A 23167-nucleotide genomic window follows, 5' to 3' on the forward strand; every position below is an offset into this window, starting at 1 on the left:
GACAAGAAGAGGACAAATAGATATGCCTAAATCTTTAATGTCTGTTGATATCCATAAGAAATTCCATCTGTTGGGGAATTCTGACATTGCCACCTTTCTTTCCTTTAAATTATGTTTTTGTTCAGTAGTTTTAGAAAACATTTATAGCTGTTCAAAATTAGAGAGTATACATCTGTTTGTGTCATTCATTTTCTACATTTCTAAGATTATTTGACTTGCATGAAACTGCTGATGCCAACTTGACCTAATGTTTATATCTTGACTCTTCTAAAGTCTGCGGGGTATGCGTTGATTATGTTTTATGTTGTGGTGTAATTCTCTAATATTTCTATTATCTTGTGGTTTGCTCAGATATGCTGAAATATACGTATATCTCACATATATTACATCAGTTTTTGTTTTTTGTGGGTTTTTTTGGTGGCTGACTTGTACATGGGTTGAACCCTGGACCTTGATATTATCAGCACCACATATTTTTGTATTTTTTTATGAACTAGGAAAATTGACTTAAATATATTGTGCTTTCCATGAAATATAATGGTAGTTAAGTTCAACGCCACCAGAAGGTAATGTTGAATTCTGCAAATTTGCCTGTGGATAGAAAAGAGGATGTTGTTAGCATATTGAACAGAACATGCTCAATAAATGAGGGGTAGCAGTTGGTCCTGAGAGACAGTGATGTATATTTAATTACTTTTTTTCTTTTTTTGCTAGACAAATTTAAAAAGCTGTAACACTTTATATTTAATTTTCTTGACCCATGTTGCTAATTACCAGAATCTATTTTCTTACCTATTTTTATCATATTTCTGGATTATAACTGAGTTATAAGTAACAACAATAGTGATTTATGGTATTTTTTTTGGGTGTCTGGCCTGTACAGGGATCTGAACCCTTGACTTTGGTGTTGTAACACACTGCCCTCTAACCAACTGAGCTAACTGGCCAGCCCCAACATTTTTTTTTTTTTAAACATCTTTGATAACTTCAATTTGGTTTGTTAGGCAGAATTGATAAGGTATTTGAGTGAAAGTAAAATAGCCTCAAATTCAGCACAGTTTGGTTGTGTTTTTACGTTAGCCTAACTTAAATGCTTTTAATTTCCTATCCACATATTTAAAGATGTATGCAAACCTGGCCCATCTTGGCAGTGCTTTGGTTTTTTTTCCTGATTTTGATATTTGAAAGAAGCGAAGTTTATCCAGCATTTTCTTCTTTTGGCGTTTCATCCCATTAATGCAAGTATTTGGCTATTAGATCCTTCTCAAGGTAGTAGATATTTTTATTAATAGTGTGAGAGGGGCCGGCCCCGTGGCGCACTGCTACAGTGCGCCGCTTGGGAAGTGCGGCGGCGCTCCCGCCGAGGGTTCGGATCCCACATACAGACCGGCCGCTCACTGGCTGAGCGAGGTGCGGGAGCATCACTGAGGGTTGCGATCCCGTAGCCGGTCCCGGTCCGGTGCGGGCACGACACTGAGGGTTGTGATCCGTTGCCGGTCACGAAAAAAGACAAAAAGGGAAAAAAAAATAAATAGTGTGAGAGAGATGGCTAGAGATGATGAATAGGGAGTGTTTGAGAAATGACCCACGGTCAAGTGGACTTTGTATGGGATCCTTAAATGAATGAGAATCCAGTAGAGTGGTTTGAAGATGGAGGTGATAATTATGTTTCTTTATACGTTTGAGAAGGCAGGTAGCAGCGTTCTCCACAAGCTGGAGTCTGGAGAGCAGGCATTTCACGAGGCCCTAGAGAAGGGAATTACATCAGTCAAAGAAAGAAGAGATGTAAGTATGGATGAGGGTTTTCCATAAGTGGAGTTGAGGCAGCTGCATACATAGGGCAAGTTCAAAATAACCTATGAACAGAATAGAATGTTGATAAACAGGTCAGGTTGACAAGAAGAGGATCAAGAAAAACTTTTGAAGATTAGTATGGGATGAGAGAACATTTTAATCTAAGTCAATTCATACCTCAGGAAGTTACATGGGGAGACCTGGGAGTTGGGAGGAGGGAGAATGAAAACCGACAGGCTGTTGTTTGTGTTATATCTTAGTTGATGATTACTGGTGAAAATACTAGAGAATGTCAATTAATTTACATAAAGCATATTGAATTGAATGTAATATATTCAGTATAATTTAGTATAAAGCTTTTATAGTTCCTAAGGGCTATTGACTGTAAACACAAAAGGATTTTTACAAGTGTAATGTATGTTAAAATTGTAGTACCTCTATACCAAAAATGTGTGGACCAAATAATGTTCATCTATTCTCAGTTGAAAAGACCATCTTTAAAATTTTTTTGGTATTCTGCTGTGTGCCCAAGCTTTTATTAATCATCCACAATAATTCTCATTTTTTTTGCCAGTGTTTTTCTTGTTTAGGTTACCAGGTGGATATTGATTAAGTACATTCTCTTGGCTTTCACTAATTATTAAATACACAGATGGGGAAAGGATAATTTTCCATTTGATCCACTTTATTATTTTTTTTCATTTGATCCACTTTAAAAACTGATCTGTCATTTGAGGTTTTCACCTTCGTGTATAAATCTTACCTCTTAGTTAATAACCACTTAGGTCAATGATGTTCAGTCTTCTTTTTGTCACCATTATACATGATAAGGGATAGATGAGAGCTCCTGATTTAGGTAGTTTGAATGGTAGATACTCTCTTCATTTATTATAAAAAATGTTGCTACATGTAGAAACTAGGATCTATTCCAGTTATAATGATAGTTATTATTGTTTATTATCTATAGATTCTGCTGAAGTTTACATGTATTATTTAATCTTTTTAACCAGTTCTGTGAGATAGGTAGTACAGCATCTTCATTTTACATATAAGGCTTAGAGAAGTTAAGTAAATTGCCAGAGATAGGGGCAAGTAGGGATGTGTGACTCTTTCTGCCTCTAAAGCCTGGCATTTAATTACTGTACAGTATTGTATTTTAATGTAGGCGATCTGTACTTGTTGATTAGGAGTGTGATAGAATATTACTGTATAATTACCTTTCTTTTGGTTGCAGTTTTATTTTCTGACAGTATTCTAGCAACTGTATTTGTATGTGCATCAGGAAAACACCACTGTTACACGTATTAGTAAACAAATTTATTCTAGGCTTTTGTTACTGCATTTGGCTAGAATGGATAAAAAGTATACTTTTATTGCTTAGTGTTTTTTTTCCCCCTTTTTGTCTCTTTTTTACTGACCGGTAACGGGATCGCAACCCTCGGTGTCGCGCCCGTACCGGGGACTGGCAACGGGATTGCAACCCTTGGTGTTGCGCCCGCACTGCGCTCAGCCAGTGAGCGGGAACCGGTCTCCACATGGGATCCGAACCCTCAGCAGGAGCGCCACCACGCTCCTAAGCGGCGCACTCTCCAGTGCGCCACTGGGCCAGCCCTTATTGCTCAGTGTTTTTAATGGCTAATTTGAATTTATAAAAGATATTAAGACAATTTATAGGTAGTTTCTTAGTGATAACTTCAAAAATATTTTGCTGGTTTTTCTTCTCTAATATTTCAGTGTTCTTTTTAATTAGAGTGATTAGTTATGTAGCCAGTTTGATGATGGAGGATATTTTACAGCCCCTGCCAGAAAGATAATTATAACCTGCAGTTGTACTTAATGGTCAAAGCATGAGTTCTTGTTGTAGGGTTCCATTTCTTCATGAAAAATTCAGTTTGAATCATTTGAAAGTTAACTGACATTTTCTAATATGTAGCGAACACCTTAAAGCAAAATTTTTGTGCCCTTCTTTTTCCATACTTATTCTGCATTAAAATAATTTAATTCACCTAGAAATTAGATTAATTGGAAGTCTTTTTTAACTATTAGATTTACAAAATTGGTTAGAAAATGAAGCTTTCTTAATATTAAGTACAGTGTGTAGGCTTTTTCATAGTTTGCAGTCTTGTTCATATTCATAGTGATGTGCTAATGCAGTCATTACTTCCTGCTTCAAAATGTTATGTTTGTCTGGTTTACAATTTTATTTTGATATGAAAAAGTTGGTGGCTACTTGCTCCATAAGAGCGATTGGTCCTAGGAAATGAGGAAATAAAATATGAGTTGTTTGTATTAAAATTTTCTTAGAATGGTATGTCTTAGATGTGTCATTACCAGTTTCATTAAATTACAATTCCAAATTTCCTTTTATTTATAAAGGTTAATGAACTTTCTGAGGAGGAAGAGGAAGATGAAAAGCTGGAACATATAGAAGAACTTCCACAAGAGGGTGCAGAAAAATCAAACGATATGCCACAGGTGGTACAGTTGAGGATGACTGAAAATATCCTGGAAACAAATAGTGTTGCAGCAACAAGGTAATAATACTTCAGTTGAATGAACTTAAGTTTTTGGCCATTTCATTCCAGATACAGACTCACTGAAGTACTAAACAACACAAATTGTAACTGTATGTGAAAGATTGGCATTTGTGTATGAAAAAGGAAAGAAGAAAATTCTAAAGAAGTGACCTTGTAAGGAATTTTCAGCTATTAGTATTTATACATTTCTTCAAAAATATGACCTCTAACATATATTTCTTCTTAAAGTTTGTTTTTGTATTAGCTTGTTAGTGGGATTGGGTAAAATTTCAGAATCTTTGAAGTAGGAGAAGGAGACAGTGGCTAAATTGACTTGTATTTCCAGCTTCTAGGCTGCAGCTAGATTGAACTAGGCTGTATGGATGGAACTCTGTGATCCATTAAGATAGTACTTTCCAATCCTTTTCATGTATAAAACATCAATGTTTATATAGCATGCTCGGTAAATTCAATTAATATGGTAGGCTGGAGGCACTGTCCCAGCGTATAGCTAGAACTATTGGACACACTATTCAGCAAGCTTTAGAGAATTCAAGAACTCTCCATACGTAGCTCTAGGTTTGCTAAATTCTGTGCTCATTCTCTGTAAATCTCCATGGTTTACAACTCTTTCTAATTAGGGAGGCACAGCTATATATTTAGTCTACTAGATATTTTTCATTATATTTGTGTTCAGTGAAATGGTGGTGAAAAAGCAGAGGTGGTAATAATTTGAGTCAGAAAACAAAATGCCATTTAAAAATAACTGGTAATATCTAAGGGAGGAGCTGTCCAATGTCATTTAGAAAAATTATGAAGTAATCAAAATGTATACTGCTAAATACAACTATTACATTTTTCTGTGGGCTCTTTGATCTTTATATTATGTATGATTTCTTCAAACATGATTATAATTATGATATATTAAATGTTTATTCACTCTTGCCTGATTTGTAACATTTTGCTTATGCTTTTCTGGTTACCTTCTAATTTTTTTTGGTGGTGGCTTCTTAACTATATTTTCATTATATATTAAGATATGTATTAACTATATATTAAGATATTTAACTATATCTTAACTATCATTCTTTTTTCTGGCCATTGTGAGTTGTTTCAGCTAGCTTGTCAGTACTATACTACTGAAAAAAACCTTTGTTTTTTGGTCTTCTTCATTCTTTTGAATTATTTGGTTAGATTTAATGAGCTCAAAAAATGAACTATGGGTGAAGTGTATGGGTTTTGGTAAGTATTTCCAGATTACTTAAAGGGCTTGACCCAATTTACGTTGCCATTAGCAATATTTTCTTGAGAACTGGATAACACTAGATTTAAATGGGTGTTCTCTTAATAACGTGGTTACTAGCTACTTATGACGTAGACATTAAAATTAAATAAAACTTAAAAATTAGTATCACTGTTGTACTGTCCATATATCTAGTGCTCAGTAGCCATATGTGGCAAGTGACTCCACGTTGGACAGTGCAGATATAGAGCACTTCTATCATTGCAGAAATTTCTTTTGGACAGTGCTGATTTAGAGGAGTGAATTCATTAGGTGTTTTTATTTATTTAATTACCAGCAAGGTTAATTATTCTTTCAAATGGGTGTTACTAATAGTTTTTTCTCTTTGATCATCTGTCTAATTTTGTAGAGGATCCTCCTTTCCCCAACACACTCATTTTAAAAAGACTCATTGGAAATTTAGTGGTTGTCAGGATTCTTTAATTGCAAGTCATAGAAACAGACCCTGGTTACTGTAAAGAAAAAAGGTAATTTGTTAATAAGAAGGATAGATTGCAGAATCAAAAGGAAAAGCAAATATGTAACGTGTGCAGCTCTGTGGAATTTAGTAAGACAGGCTCATGGAACAATCTCTTTAGCATGTGACTATTGCTGTGAGAATTCCAACTATATCCTTCTGTCTGTCATTCTGTACAAGATGATTAGATTTCTCCAGGGCAGCGGGGAGGGGGTCTGCCCTAAATTGGGTCAGGCAGATGTAACGTGTGCAGCTCTGTGGAATTTAGTAAGACAGGCTCATGGAACAATCTCTTTAGCATGTGACTATTGCTGTGAGAATTCCACTATATCCTTCTGTCTGTCATTCTGCACAAGATGATTAGATTTCTCCAGGGCAGCGGGGAGGGGGTCTGCCCTAAATTGGGTCAGGCATCTATTCCCCTGGCCAGTGTAGAACTGGTCATTGTAATTTATGTGTCTGCCAGGACCATGTGGAATGGAAGGAGGAGCTGGGTTCCCACAGGACAACAGTGGGCTATTATCAAAAGAAGTAGGTATGGATATTGGGCAGCAGAAACAGATGTGTGTACCACAGTGGTCTTCTAGATTTACTGATAGTATTTATATATATATTTCAGTTAACATTTATACGTTTCCTTTTTATTTTAGTTTTGGCTGATTGATTGTATAAAGGTTAAAAAGTGCATATGACTACTTTTTTGGTGGTATCTATTGCTTTATTAATTAAACATTATAGTTAGTACAGTACTTTTCAGGTATATAAAGCCCTTTACATCTCATCATGGTTGAGAGAGCTGCTGTTTTTTAGTTGAGATTTACTTATTTATGCAAATGTTAAGAATTTAACTCTTGTTTCTCTTTAAACTAAAAATAGCCATAGTATCTTTAGACTGTTTCCAGTTTTTATTCTGATTTGTTATTAAAGGTGCTTGTGTTAAATTTTTTAAAATTACCTATTTTTACATTTATTTTCATGCAACTTTATTTTTGCAGATATTATTACAGCTAGAGATAGACACCAAAGATTGATATTTATAGATGTGTCCTGTGCTTAATTAAAAGTAAATCAAAATGCATACATTTCATAAGTGCTTAATAAAGATGAGCAAATGAAAAACTGAAGCAGAATGAAACATACAGCTAGTTAGAGGAAACAACTGCTTTTGATTGGCTTTTCAGAAAGAATGATTAGGTTTAGATGCCAAGATCTTTTTTTTTAAAGTTGTCTTTTTGAGCTATATTATTTCTGATCTCAAGCAGTCCACTTAAGCTACTCGTTTTCTTAACATATAAAAATACGTCACTGAGTCCAGTTGATTTGATTAGTACTACATATTGATTATTTTAAAAAAACTCAAATCATTTCATTCCTTTGCTGAAATCCCTTCAGTGTGTTCACACTTTACAGTAGAAGCCAAAATTCTTAAATGACCTATAAGATGCTGTACACAATCTGCTTCCCCCCACCAACTGCCTTACCTTTTTTTTTAAAAAAAAAATAAATCTCTTGGCTGCCTTCCCTTTGTTCTTTCTCCTCTGGCCATAGCAGAATTCCTCAAATTCACTAGTCATGTTTCACCTGTGAGCCTTTGCATTGACTGTTGCTTCTGTCTGGATAGATGTCCCCTTAGATATCTGCATAGTTCTCTCACCTCTCTCAATTCTTTGCTCAAATGTCACTTTCTCAGTGATGTCTTCCCATCCCCTATTCTCCCTAAATAGACTCTATTCTATTACATAACAGTTATAATCATGTAACATATAGTTATTATTGTCCGTTTTCCAGTACTAGAATGTAAACCCCATGACAGCAGGATTTTATTCACTCCTGTATTTATAACACTTAGAATAGTGTTTACCACAGAATAGGCACTCAGTAAAGTGTTAAATGTTGAATAATTGGTGATTTAGAAGCAAGATTGAGTTTTCTTGAATGCTTAATTTAATATGATTAAAATTACATACAGGAAACCTTTGAACAACACAGATTGAACTGCACAGGTCCACTTATATCTAGATTTTTTTCCCAATAAGTACAGCTGGCAGAACCCACATAAACAGAGGACTGACTTTTCATATATGTGGGTTCTGCAGGGCCAGCTGTTACACATGAATTTTCAACTGCAAGGTGGGTCAGTACCCCAATCCCTGCATTTGTTCAAGGGTCAACTGTATAGCAAATGTGTCAGTGTTCCAGGACAGAAGAAATGTAAAATACATTCTTTGATTATCTACCTTGGATAAAAGAAAAGTAAAGTAATAATTTCCCTAGAATGCATAGGGCCGAGTATACAGGGAGCTCTTAATAAATTTATTCTAAGGAGTTAGTGGGTACTGTATTGCATGAAACTGGAGGTCGAACTTTTAGTAACTAATGTGTTATGTTTTTAAGGATTTCTGTGAGGTAGTTTGCAAACATATACTGGAAGTATTAGGTAGTACTTTGCATTTCTCTGCAGAAGTAACCTAGGAAGGTATATTAGAAACTCAAGGGAAATACACATTTAGTGATGGTTTAAATTAGTACTTCTTGAACTTTTTGATCTCACATCTTGTACTGTAAAAAATGATTTGAGGACTCCAGAGAGCTTATGTTAATATGGGTTATACCTGTTGGCTTTTACAGTATTAAAACATAAAACTGAGTATTAAAACATAAAACATATTTAACTGCTGGGACTGTTTCTTTGCTGAGTTTTACTTTGAAGGACACTTGTGTTTGTAGCTAAAATATAACTATTTATGACCTCATTTTTAAAATTGATAAATGCCTTTTTTCCTTAGTTTTAAATCAGTGGTTCCCAAATTTTTTGGTTATACAACCTCCTTACATGCTTAAAAATTATTGAGGACCCTAAAGAACTTTTGTTTTTCTGTGAGTTTTATCTATTGGTGTTTACTATAGTAAGAATTAAAACTAAGAAATGCACTTAGTTTTTTAAAGCAGCAATAAACCCATTACATGTTAAGGTAAAATTTTTTAAATGAAAAGTAACTACGTTTTCTAAAACTCCTTCACCTTTTTTAGTAGTACCGTTTTTACATTTTTATAAATCTAATGTCTGACCTAATGGATTTTCACATTTTCTTCTGCATTTAATCTGTTGTTGCAGTGGTCTGAATGTTTGTGTTCTCCTAAATTCTTATGTTGAAATTTTAACCCCCAAGGTGATGGTATTAGGTTGTGGGGCCTTTGGGAGGTGATTAGGTCATGGGGGTGGGGGCCTCATGAGTGGGAATAATACTCTTATAAAAGAGGCCTGAGGGAGACCCTGTGAAGACACAGTGAAAAGATGGCTGTCCCTGAATGGGCCCTCACCAGACACGAATCTGCTGGCTCCTTGATCTTGGACTTCCCAGCCTCCAGAACTGTGAGAAATAAATTTCTGTTTATAAGCTATCTTGTTCGTGTTTATAAGCTGCTTGTTATAGCAGCCTGAGTAGACTAAGACAGAAAATTGGTGCTGAGAAGTGGAGGTGTTGCTGTAACAACTACTTAAAATGTGGAAGTGGCTTTGGAACTGGGTAATGGGTAGAGGCTGGAAGAGTTTTGAGGTGCATGCCAGAAAGAGCATATGTTGCTGTGAATGGACTGTTAAGGGTGATTCTGGTGAAGGCTCAGAAAGAGAGGGAGGAGGGTTATAGAGAAAGCTTCAGTCTTCTTAGAGAATACCTAAGTGGTCATGAACTGGATGTTGGTAGAAATATGGATGGTAAAGGCTGTTCTGATGAGTTCTCAGGTGGAAATGATGAACATGTTATTGGACAATGGAGGAAAGGTAATCCTTGTTATAAAGTGACAAAGAACTTGGTTGAATTGTGTTTGTGTTCTAGTGTTTTGTGGAAGATAGAACTTGGGAGCCATGAAATTAGATAAATTTGGCCGAGGAGCCATCTAAGCAAAGTATTCATGAAGCTGCCTGATTCTACTTGACTGTTTATATTAAAATATAAGAAGAGAGAAATGATTTAAAGGTGAAATTGTTAATCGAAAGGGATGCAGAACTTAAAGATTTGGAAAATTCTCAACTGTGCGAGGGAGAGAACACCAAGGAGGTGGCCAGACTACCATCTGATAAGAAGATTAGACAGACATCTAAACAGAAGGCAGGACTTATTGTCCAAAACAACAGAAGAATGACACTGAAGGCAATTCAGGGCTGATACTATGAGCACAGGCCTAGAGTGTAAGGGCATGGAGTTGGGTGGGTGGGGGGGAGGCAAAGCAGTTTGAAATGCAAAGGAGGGGCCACCAGTGCCAGTGGGACCTTGGGGACCTAGGCAAGTGCCCAGCATGTCTGGCACCATGCTCCTCGGTCACACCAGATGCAACTCCAGTTTGACAGAGATAGCACCATCTCCACCAGAGTACAGAGTGCATGAGCCCTGGGGTGTGTGGCTACCTCCACCTTTTGAAGGATGGAGCTGCCTCTCTGACTTGGGCAGAGAACCATGGTGGAGAGGGGTATGGTATATTGGTCATTTGGAAAACATTGCTTTAGTGAGTTATGTAGATCTTCCAAATGTTGACACATTTGTTATATAGTGTCAAAAGTTCACATTCTTTAATATCATCATTGATTGTATCAGATGTTGTTGAGCTTATGGTGGAGGATACGGGTTTTCCAGAATTCTGAGTTTTGCTTGAAAACTCAAATTTATCATACTGTCAGTTTTTCTTAATGTGGCGTTCTTACTCATTTTTGAGAAAATGTCTGCCAGATATTCAAGTTGGGATAACCTTGGTGTATCTGTCAGTCTGTCTTTCAAGTAAAAATGGTGTTCCATGATAAAAGTGGCTAGTTTAGCTTCTAACTCAAATAAGACAAGCTATGCTGCAGAAGCATTTTATGTGTATGGTCATTTGTTGCTTAACAACATGGATACATTCTGAGAAATGTGTCATTAAGTGATTTCATCATTGAGCAAACATCATAAAGTGTACTTACACAAACCTAGATGATATAGCCTACTGCTCACCTAGGCTGTATAGGTTTAGCCTGTTGCTCTGACCACCATTGTATATGTGGTCCGTTGTTGACTGAAATGTCATTATGCTGCAAATGACTGTACTTCCCATTTCTTCACACTGAGTATTAAAAAGAAATGTATTCAAGGGATGAGATAAAATTAATTTTTTACTGCTGCTTCAAGGACTGGCTGGCCCCTTTTTTGAAAAGTTGCAAGTGGGTGGTGATAAAGAATGCAGTGGCCACAGTACAGTTTGATTCCACTTGCTTGGACTTGTGCTAAGACCCCCCCCCCCAAGCAGTTTTTTTTTTAACCACTGATTTTGCATCATTATTGTTAGAAGAAAAACTTCCCAGAAAATAAATTTAACAGTTTATTTGAGCATTAAAGGATTTATGAATCAGCCAGCACTCAAAACCGGAAGAGATTCAGAGTGCTTTGCTTTAGCAGTGTGAGCAGCAGCCCTTTTATAGGCTGAATGTGGAAGCAAAGTAAAGAAATTATTTGATTGGCTAGACATTTGCCTTCTTTGGGTATGATCTGGTGGAAAGTCTCTAGTTAGAGGCCAGTTGGAGGTTTTTGATTGGTTAAGTTTAAATTTCATTTTATTGTTGACACTGGGCTTCAGTTTGCTTACTTAGGAACCCAAGATGCTGGAGCCATTTCAGCCTATGGCCGCTCAATTAAAAAAGATTTTTTAACATAATGCAAATATCAGTACAGTGAAAAAGGCAAATATAAAAGTTTTTTTGACGTTTCATAGAAAGTATCTGGGGAACACAAGTTTACAGACTACTCTTTGAAAACCAGTGGTTTAAATATTTGGGTATGAGTTGTATTGATTAGTTTATTTATACATCTATTATTTCTATTAGTTCTTTGCCATCAGCTATATTTTGTTAAGATTTGAGCTGAGTTTGGAGTGGAAAAAATGGTGGGATTTGGGTATGATGAGCAGCCTGTGATGCACAAAAATAGCAGTAGCTTTGGTTGATCCTGAGGCTCAGTCTTATACATGAAGGCCATGGAAACCTCAAGATTGTTTCTAGGGCCGGCCTGGTGGCGCACTGGATAGTGCGCCGCTTGGGAAGCGCGGCGGCGCTCCCGCCCAATGGTTCGGATCCCACATACGGACCGGTTCCCGCTCACTGGCTGAGCGAGGCGCGGGAGCAACACCAAGGGTTGCGATCCCGTTGCCGGTCCCCGGTCCGGTACGGGGGCAACACTGAGGGTTGTGATCCGTTGCCGGACACGGAAAAAGACAAAAGACAAAAAAAAAAAAAAAGATTGTTTCTAAATCGTTGCTTTATATTCACGTAATTTAGATAAATATCACATATTTAGATAATATCACTTAGCTTGGTATTTAAATATTCATATTTTAGAGGAATCTTTACCTTTAAAAAATTTAAAGAGATAGGAGAGTTCTAAAAGATTTCTTAACTCTTTCCCCCTGTTGCTCCATAATCTTTTTCCTGGTCTGTATTAGAAAGTTTTATTTTGGCTTGAGGCTTAGGTAATTTTTAATTTATATACATGCTTACAGAACCACAAATCAAAAAAATGGTTACTTGGCATAATAAAGTTCATTAAAGTATGCTTTTAATGCTTGATAAAATTTGGAACTTAGAATGAAAAATTGATATTCTCTTTGGGACATTGCTGATGCTAGGGCTTCATCCTTGTGAGTTCATTCGTTTCTGATGGTTCAATTTTAGATGAGGTGCAGGAAAGAGAGTGTAAGTGATTTGGGGAGAGCTCTGAGTTTAGAGTTTTGAGATTGGTCTCCACTTCATTCTGTGGATGTCTTATTATTGAGAAAAAAAGAAAGCTGTTTCCTAGGAAAATAAATAAAGTACCAGAGCATGATAGATATCGATAGGTTCCCTTCCTCTCTCCTCCTGGCCTATAAGTGATGTGTCTGATATTTTAAAGACTTATTATATATAAGTTATTGACTTTTTGGAATAATTAACCATTAATACTTTCTGAAATTGGATGATAAGTGAACAATAATACTCTACCTATTTTGCATCTGTTTCAGCAATTTTTTATTTGTAGTAATTTACACCCCTGGGTATAGTAGTATAACTGATGAAAACAGATTGTTTTTTCTGCTTATATTGGGTTAGGCTTAAATATTTTTGTAGGAGTTTTAGCCAGATTATTAAATTTGTCCCCCTTTCCCCACTTCCTGAAAAGTTGCAAAGTACTTAGGAAGAAAATTATGGACTGTTGATTCGGTGCCTTCTTGCCAATAATGACCTTGTTGCATTCTGCTTCTGTTTAGACTGCAGAGTGTATGTAGCACAGCTCTATTTAGGAGGATTCAGCACTGATAATTGCTCAGCAGTTTTTTTAATCCCATAACCATCCTTTACTGTGTTTGAAGTGAAATCTCTTTACTTGATGTTTTTGTTAGGAGATGCCATGGTATTCAGAATGACTTCCAAGGCTCTGTTATAAAGGTAAAGTGATCTTTATCAGAGTTAATTGAGGCTGAGCTGCAGTACTTTTACTGGAATATTGTTAGTAGAATTAAATACCTGCAATTGGGAAATTAAAATAACAGTAGTTCCCTATGATACTGTATTTGAATTACCAAAAAATTGGCAATTGGAATAAATCATTGCAACTTGACTTTATATTCTCTAGAAGATTATGTGATTGTAGGCAGATTTAAAAATAGAGTTAACAGCAGAAGAGATGGAAGGTCTAGGAATGACTAGAGCCTTTAATATTACACTGATGTTAAAATATGTATGTCCCTTGTGATTTATTGTTTGTCCTTTTAATCTGGTCTTCCTTGTCTGGGATTTGATGGACACAGCATTTTTAGGTGGGTTTTTTTTTTTTTTTTGTCTTTTTGTCTTTTTCCGTGTCCGGCAATGGATCGCAACCCTCAGTGTTGCCCCCGTACCGGACCGGGGACCGGCAACGGGATCGCAACCCTCGGCGTTGCTCCCGCGCCCCGCTCAGCCAGTGAGCGGGAACCGGTCTGTATGTGGGATCCGAACCCTCGGGCGGGAGCGCCGCCGCGCTTCCCAAGCGGCGCACTATCCAGTGCGCCACCAGGCCGGCCTTTAGGTGGTTTTTAAATGGCATTTACCTTTAGTACCTAAGTAATTTGACCTGAAATCTGTCAGCAGTTATTTTTCTTGTATCTTTATTAATCAGAACTCACGTCCTGTGATATCTATTCTGTTTATCTGCAGACACGCTTCTATATTGCTAAATCCTTTTTTTAAGAAAAATTTAATTTTATTTTGTCAGTATACAATGTGGTTGATTATTGTGGCCAATTACCGAAACCTCCCTCCCTCCTCCCTCCACCCCCTCCCAATAAACTCCTTTCTGTTTGCTTGTCGTGTCAACTTCAAGGAATTGTAATTGTTGTGTCTTCTTCCCTCCCCGCCCCGTTTTTTTTGTGTGTGTGTGTGTGTATGTGTGTAAATAAATAAATAAATAGATAGATAAATCCTTTTTACATTCACACGTTTGTGTAAGCCCTGGTTGTACATGAGGGCTTTTTACTCATGGAATTTGGCTAAAGTCTGAAAGTAAAGAGTAATTAAATTTTTTGAAATCTGAAAACTAAATCAGTTCTCTTCCTTCAGAAACTCAGAAAACAAAGTTGTACAGTCAGTTTTGTGTGTAGCTTTGTGGTTGACCGTCTGATTATTAAACTACAAAATCTATTTGAATTGTTTACTGTGGCTGTGTGTGTGGGGAGGGTCCTTATTAAAAGGAGCTGTTTATTTGATTGTCCCAGCATATTCTACAGGGATAAAGAATCTGTACTGTTGCACTAATAATCTAGCTTACTGATCACTACTTTTATACATACTTGTATTTTTCAGTAGCATTTAAAGAGATAGGAAGGAAAAGATCAACTACCTTGCCTATTCATCCAATTTAAGACTATCAAAACTTTTGTCTCTTTTTGTGGTTCCTTTGGATAACTGGAAATTCTGTTAAACCTTAGTCTTTTTGGAGGCTAGATATAGACGTAGGCCAGTGTTCCTCATTTCTCAAACTTACTAGTATGGGTAAGAATCATCATGGGCCGGCCCGGTGGCGCACTCGGTAGAGTGCGGCGCTTGGGAGCGCGGCGGCCCTCCCGCCGAGGGTTCGGATCCCATATAGAGAGCGGTCCGCTCACTGGTTGAGTGCGGTGCAGGTGCAACACCGAGGGTTGCGATCCCGTTACCCGTCACAAAAAAAGACAAAAAAAAAAAAGAATCATCATTGGTGGTTGTTAAAAATGTAGACTCTTAGGTCCTACCTTGGAGGTTTGGGGTAGGACCCTGGAACCTACCTTTTTTAAAAGCTTTGTTTTTCCTTTTAAATTGGGAAATAAATCATACATACAGAAATGGGCATAAAACAAATGTATAGCAAAACAAGGTAGTGAAAAGCAGGTATCCATGTATCCACCACCTATTTCTAGAAATAAACACTGACAGCACCCCAGTAGTACTCAAAATTCTGATCCCTTTCCTCCCCACTATGGTGACCAGCGTGCTGACTTTATAGCAGTTACTTCTTTGTATGCTTTGGAACTTTAGGAAAATGAAATCAGACTGTGTATAAATTTTTGGTCCAGTTTCTTTCACTACACATTTTATGTGAAATATGTCTGTGTTGTTGCATGTCACTGTGGTTTGTTCATTTGATTTTTGTAAAATGTTCCGTTGAATGATTATACCACAATTATCTATTTTACTTTTGGTGGACAATTGGATTGTTTTGACTGTTAGACTATTATTCATAATATTGTATATATTCTTGTACACATCTTCTGGTGTACATGTGCATGCATATGAAGACATATACCTGTCTTCAACTTTAGTAAATATTGCCAAGTTACTTTCCAAAGTGTGTATTCCAGTTTACATCCCCTCTAGCACTGTATGAGAATTCCCATTGCTTCACATTCTTGCCAACACTTGGTATTAACAAATCTGGTGGGTGTATAATAGTATTTCATTGTAATTTTAATAAGATCCGTCCCCTTTTCATTTGTGTATTGACTAATTCCTAGTTTTGTGAAATGCCTGCTCAAGTCTGTTGCCCAGTTTTCTGTTGGGTTGTATTTTCTTGTTGGTTTTTGGAGTTTTTTTTTTTTTTTTTTTGTCTTTTGTCTTTTTCCGTGTCCGGCAACGGATCGCAACCCTCAGTGTTGCCCCCGTACTGGACCGGGGACCGGCAACGGGATCGCAACCCTCGGTGTTGCTCCCGCACCTCGCTCAGCCAGTGAGCGGGAACCGGTCTGTACGTGGGATCCGAACCCTCGGGTGGGAGCGCTGCCGCGCTTCCCAAGCGGCACACTATCCAGTGCGCCACCGGGCCGGCCCCTGTTTTTGGAGTTTTAAAAGAGCATATATATTCTTTTTCAGGAGGCTTTTTTACATGTATTGTAAATATTTCTTTTCTTTTTTTGCTATTTCCTTTTCATAGTGCCATTTCCTTCTCATAGTGTGTCTTCTGATGAATAGTTCCTATCATTCTTTTCCTTCTGTGGTTAATGCTTTTTGTGTCCTGTATAAGAAATCTTTTCCTAAATATACATTCCTATATTATCTTCTAAAAGCTATATCATTTTACCTTCATGTTTAGGTCTACAATTGACCTAGAATTGATTTTGTCTCTGGTTTGTGAGGTAGGGGCCAAGTTAACTTTTTCCATATGGATGCCAAATTGTCCCAGTACTTGTTTTTGAAAAGACTGCCCTTTCCCTGCTTTGTATAGTACCACCTTTGTTCTAAATTGAGTGGATATGCATGGGTCCTTTTCTATTCCATTTGTCTGTCTTTCTATTCTTGCGCTAATGCCATATTGTCTTATTTACTTTGGCTTTATGGTAGTTGAGGTCTGGGGTAAGGTCCAGATCTCCAATAAAATAACACTGTCATTCCGGGGGATTCTGGTAGAGGTGGTCCATGGATGACATCCCTGCTCTAGAGATGCTCTAAGAGAGCCCCCAAATTCTGGCCTAATCTATATTAGTCTATGTGTATAATTGTAAAAACACATTATTAAATGTAGCCATTTTGTTAGATAGTTGCACATACAAAAACACTTTCCCATGTTATTTCCTAATATTTATGAACATCAATACAGTTCGTTGACTATGTACACCTAGTCCATTTTATATATTTATCTGCTGATATTTCTTTCTTAAAAATAATTCTGCAAATACAGTAAAATGTTAATTATGGAATCTAGATGGTGGGTCTATAGATGTTCTTGTGTAATTTTTTTCAGCTTTTCTGTATTTTTGAAAATTTTTATAGTAAAATATTGGGGAAAAGGTGCTGCAGAGAACACCTTATGGTATAAAGTCCCCTCACCAACCCTTGTTTGTACTTAGGATAGGTTTTGGAAGATTTCATAGACCATTTTGATAGAGTCTCAGAGAATTTCTGAGTCAAAGAATGTGAACAGTTTTGGAGCTCTTTAAAAAACATTGCCAGTTTGATTTCCATAAGAGTTTTTTACTCATTAACTTTCCCACCAGCAACATGAGTGTCACATTTCATAGTTTTTATCAGCATAGTATATGAACATAAGCAAAAAATATATATTAATTTTATTTTAATCCTTTGTAAATTTTGCATTTCCAGTTAGGTCAATTGTTTTTCTTTTAATTATTTGATTCTTTATGAAGTGTCTTTTCTACTAGCACTGTAATCAAATTTTGGTGATAATCTAATCTGACAAAAAAGGGTGAGAAAATTCCTCTGGAGAATAAGCAGGTGACTAACAATGCCAAATATGAGAAAGAACAGAGAGAGGGTATTAACTCTACCAAAAATTAAAACATGGTATAAGCCTTTGGAACAGACAGATGGAATAAGTAGTTGGGAATTAGAACTTTTTCAGAATTTGATATGAGATAAAGCAAACTCACCAAAAATCACAAATTAAATGGTGAGCAGAAGGTGTTGGATTTGTAAATTTTTCTCACACCATTCAGTATACTGCATTGTCGATAGATTACAGTTATGTATTAAAAATAAAATGAATATTTCTCAGTAGGTAAGGAAACAGCTAAATTTAGTAGAGGTTGCTAATATTACCAAGGAAAATATAACATTACACCACATAAAAATTCAACTTTTATAATTAAATAGCAACTCATAACTGAAATTTAAATAGTAAATTAGTGCAGCAAAATATCAGAAAAAGATCTGATAGCATAGTTGACATTAGGACTCTTCAGGGAAAGCCTCATTTATCTTTTTTGCTTTTTGCTTTTTTTCTGCAGAAGTCACAACATATTTAACTTTTAATTCACATGAAACCCCTAGATAACACCAAGGTCAGGGGTTTGGAACCCCTTACCCCGCCAGCCACCAAAAAAAAAAAGAAAAGAAAAGAAAAGATAAAAGAAACTATTAGAAACAAACCGATGGCTACACTCTTCTTTGTGTGTGTATGTGTGGTTTTTCTCCCGGAGTTTTCCTGATTTCAAAAATGAAGTTCCAAAAAACTTCCTTTAAATATGAATATATTCTTAAACACTTCTCTTGAGGATCAGCATGAAGGCAGTTAGAACTGAGAATAATCTGTTCACCGAAAACTAGCATAATACAGTTAGAAAAATCTTTTTTTTATAGGTAGGGGAGGTTATGTGTGCCAGAACAAGATGGTTTACTGTTGTTTGATAAAGATTTATACAGTTTGCTACTGATGTACCTTTTTAAGGGAGACCTGAAGATTCCTGGGTGAATGATAAATGATAATCGTTTGGTTTCCTACAGTGAATCCTGAGAATATTAACTTGATGGATTCTGTTCTGCATCTTGGTTAGAGATTATATTGGCACATTTTATAGAGGATCTTCATAAAACTAATTTAAATTTACATTTTGAAAATGACAGGTAGCTGTGGGTGTGGTGTACAAGTTAAAGAAGGTGAGTGGTGGAAGGGTCACTCCTCTGTCGCTAAGTGGTGGCTCTGATGTCAGATGTGCTCATGTATACAGTGTCATTTAAACATACCTTATCTCTTATCTGATAGACGATTTAAAAAAAATAATCACCTATATTCATGAACAACTAATACTACTGTTTACTTAAATCTAATACATCTAATTTTTCTTCCAGCCTTGGAATAGGTCAGTGTTTTTCCAAGTAAGCACCAGATGAACTAGTTGCTTTCCCTCCTCCCCAAGAATATATATTTAAGGGTCTTTATGTGTGAAAAATAGTTTCTTTAGAAAATTAGAATCATACACTGCTAGAGATGCTCATGCTATGCTGTGTTTCTTTTTGTTGTTTTTAGTCACTTTTTTAGTTTTAAGCCAGTAGAGCATTTTTGTTAATAGCAGGGGTTTTGGGGTCCCCATCCCAGGGCTGTGTGCATTTGGGCAAGTTAATTAACATCTCTGAGCTTCAGTTTCGTGGAAAGGGGGAAATAATTGTAACTTGTAGTGTTTTGAGAGCTATTAAATTAGATAAATGCTTGTCAAGCTCCTAGCCCATAATAAATCTTCAATAAATATGTAACTTTTTAAATTTTGGACTTGTTAGTTGATCTGTTATCTCAAATTTATTTTCTTTGGTTAATATTTGAAACATTTACCAACCAGATTCAGAAAATATTTCTAACCTGATATGTAACTAAAAATGTGAAGTTTAGTGCATGCTTTCCTGGTTGTGTCAAGATAATGCAAATGTGGCAGTACTCGGCACATTTTGTAGTCATTTAGTATTGAAGATTTTTATATCAATTTCTTTCTTTGATTACAGTGCCCATATATCTCCCATCAGCATCTTACCAGCCTCTGCAGAGTAAGTGATGTATTTACAGAAGACAAATTTTTAAGATTTTAAAATACTACTAAGCTGTAGAAATGAAAATCATGCATTTATTATGCTCACTTTAGAGGGAAGATTGTACATAGGCAGTAAACTAGTTAATATTTTATGTACTACAATAGGAACAAATGAAGAAGAAATTGCACTAATATACAAAATAAAGATAAGCTTTCTTCAGATGATTTTTTTGATCCTCTGAGATAACTGAAAAATGTTTGGTGTTTTTTTTTTATAGGCAGAATCATCTTTATTGGAGCATGACTTGTTTGGGGCTTACAGCCTGAAATAATTGAAAAAATTTTGATAGAACTTTAATTTTTTTAAAAAGTAGACTTAACATTAAAAATATGGTTAATATTCTTACATGGTCGAGTGTTGGTAAATTATTTTGCTTTATAGATGTAGCTTTGGGGCTGGCTGTTTAGCTCAGTTGGTTAGAATGTAGCCTTGACTAAGGTCAAGTGTTTGGATCCCCATATTAGCCAGCGGCCAATAAATGAATGAATGAGTGAAGCCGTGGAAAGTTAAATGGTTTTCTGTATAGTGAGAAATAAATTATTGGGACAATTGATCCTTCCTACGCCAGTAGTAATAGTGACATTATGGTTGATTTGTATAGGATCATCTATTTGGGCAAATTTCACTTTAAAATTTAAGCCAGTATCATGTACTCCTTTTATGTACTTCTTAGTACAATTTGGTTTATCCATTTAAATATCATAATAATTTGTTTTACTTGTCATAAATTTTAACATTTATGTTTATGTGGCCAAATCTAGTTAGTGACTGCTTCTCACTAAACTGTGTTCTGCTTTTTAGCATTTTAGAAAGAACAATTAGAGCAGCTGTGGAACAGCACCTTTTTGATCTGCAGAGCAGCATTGATCATGATCTTAAGAATTTACAGCAGCAAAGTCTGGCATGTAATAATGAAGTAGGAAGTATAAATTGTGATGGGAAAGGATCTAATAACCAGTAAGAAACATTTTACTATTATTTATTAAGAGTTATAAAATTATTTTATTGTCTTGAAAAACTGTATTTCTACTTAAATAATGAGGTCTTGTCTTACTTGACGATTACTTAAAGTCAATGTGAAAAGTGACTTTGTATATACTTGTATATAAATTGCACATACTTAATGAACATCGAAAATCTGATAACTCCATAAAATATCTTTTATTAAGTCCAACACAGCCAGGTTTTCTTGTCTGAACACCACATGAAGTAACAAGCTTACCTTTAAGGACCGTGTCGTGTGAAAATAAGTTTAAAAAATTAGATTCGTAGTCTGTACAAGAGATAGTCACACTGTGAAGAGGTATACAGTGATCTAGACAGATAGGACAGCAGATTGATATCACTCTAGTGCATGTAGTCACTGAGTAAAATGGCAGCCTATTTAAACTGTTACCCCTGCCACCAGCCTCTCCCTTCCCCACATGGTTTTGTTAGGTTAGCTGTTAATTGTTGAATTTGTATAAGTTAAGAGTACCCATAATGTGTGATGTTACTCCACTCTTCATCTGACCTGTTACCTTTAAAAGGAGGAAAGCCTCACTTCTTTTCCAGCCTCAGCCCTGTAGTTAATATATGTGTGTGCCTCCCACCGTGCAAAGACTTCATATTTTTCATGTATCTGTTTTTACTTTGGAGGCAGATGAGAAGGATGTACCCAAATGTGTTGGATACATAGGAAGGTAAAAAAAATATAGATGATTAGGTAGAGAGATTTTTTTTTTTTCACGAAGCTTTTAAAAGGGCTAACTGGGATAGCTATTAGATATGAAATGAAAGTGAAAATATTAATGGATATGAAAACTAGTGGTAAGAATGTTTATTTTAGGAGTACCATATTACACAACTGCAGGTGTGCCGTGGATGGCACTACCAGCCAGTGCAGCTGTATGTGATGGCCTTGGTTTGTGTACTTTGAAGGCATGATTAGAACTTATACAACTGGATCTATAAGGGAGTATTTGAGCGGTATATGAAGGAAAAAAGCAGTATCTAAAAGTTGGAAACTGTGGGGAAATGTTTTAAAGGATATAATATAAACAGATTCGTTGGCGTTTGCCTTTAGTTTAGCTAGGGATACTGAAAACCTATACCCATTGCTTAAGCAATATTCTTATTTTCACCAGTGTGGAAGTAACCCATGTTCTATCAATGGTAGTGGTTTCATTTTCGTAAACAAAAACTAGAATGTTTTGCATATTCTGAACTATGTAAGATGGAAAATCTGCAGTAGGAAGCTATTCCTGTTGTACTTGATGAGGTGTTGGACACTATGGCATGTAGTACTTGTAGGACAAACAGGTCATTATGTGGGAGTGCACATTTGTAAGGGAAATTATTATTTAGCACATAAATTATTTGAAAAGCTATTCATTTGCTTATGAAAATTTTCAGAGGAGATAACAAACAAGGGTCACTCATGACATCCCACAGAGACCAGTTTTAATAATCTAACTTAGCAAGACAAAAAAAGTGGATTTTTATGAAAAGGACACATTTTCTTTAACAAGTAAAAGTTTCAGATCATTATTGATATTTATGTATTTTCAGGGTATTATGTATTCAACATTTGGTCTGATCTGGTTTTTTAATCTTCATCACTAGGGTTGATATTGCTGCTGATATTATTAATGCTGGTGAAAGTAACAGATACTGTTCAGAACCTGTGGCTAGTGCTAATTTAGACAGTGAAGTAATGCAGCAAGATTTTATATTCGAAGATGAAGAAAATAACCAGGTAAGAAAAGTAAAAAAAATCTCTGTTAGGTGTGCTAGATGTACAACTCTGATTGCTTTATGTGTTCTTTTGATACCAGAAGTTATAGTTCAGTATCTTTGCTGACACACTATTTGTCTCTATTATAAACCCCTAAGAATATACATTCAGTAGAGTTTAGGAACCATCATTAGGTAGAGAAGTAGGTATACAACACCTTATTTTAAAATATTTTCTTTTCTTTTTTTTTCTTTTCTTTTGGCAGCTGGCTGGTACAGGGATTGCTCCATGCTCTAACCAACTGAGCTAACCAGCCAGCCCTATTTTAAAGTATTTTCCTGGAAAGAAACAAATTATGATGTCAGCTGAGGTGGTTAGGTGGTATTATGGTTAAATTTTGATACTTTTGAAAGCTTTTCTGTATTTCTCATAGATTTTCTAATGAACATGGTGTAGGGGGGGGAAATAATTTTCTTCCTACCCTTCATAGTTCTTATGCGGGATGGACCCCTGTAACAAAAGACAGATTAATAAGAGAAAAGCAAGTTTAATAACATGTATACCT

General features: G+C 36.0%; 1 protein-coding gene across 1 annotated transcript in view; it reads left to right on the forward strand.

The window, feature by feature from the left end:
• LOC103608133 (protein FAM13B-like) overlaps positions 1–22623 on the forward strand; it is a gene marked incomplete at its 3' end in the record, with an annotated part of 48429 nt that extends 25806 nt beyond the window's left edge. The window contains exons 7-10 of the mRNA XM_008592576.1: positions 4171–4328; positions 19800–19841; positions 20688–20843; positions 22491–22623. Coding sequence (XP_008590798.1) covers positions 4171–4328; positions 19800–19841; positions 20688–20843; positions 22491–22623 — 489 coding nt within the window. The remainder of the gene's footprint in view (positions 1–4170; positions 4329–19799; positions 19842–20687; positions 20844–22490) is intronic.
• Between the last annotated feature and the right edge of the window lie 544 nt (positions 22624–23167).

Source organism: Galeopterus variegatus, unplaced genomic scaffold (assembly GCF_000696425.1).
Source record: "Galeopterus variegatus unplaced genomic scaffold, G_variegatus-3.0.2 Scaffold8042, whole genome shotgun sequence".
Lineage (NCBI taxonomy): Eukaryota > Metazoa > Chordata > Mammalia > Dermoptera > Cynocephalidae > Galeopterus > Galeopterus variegatus.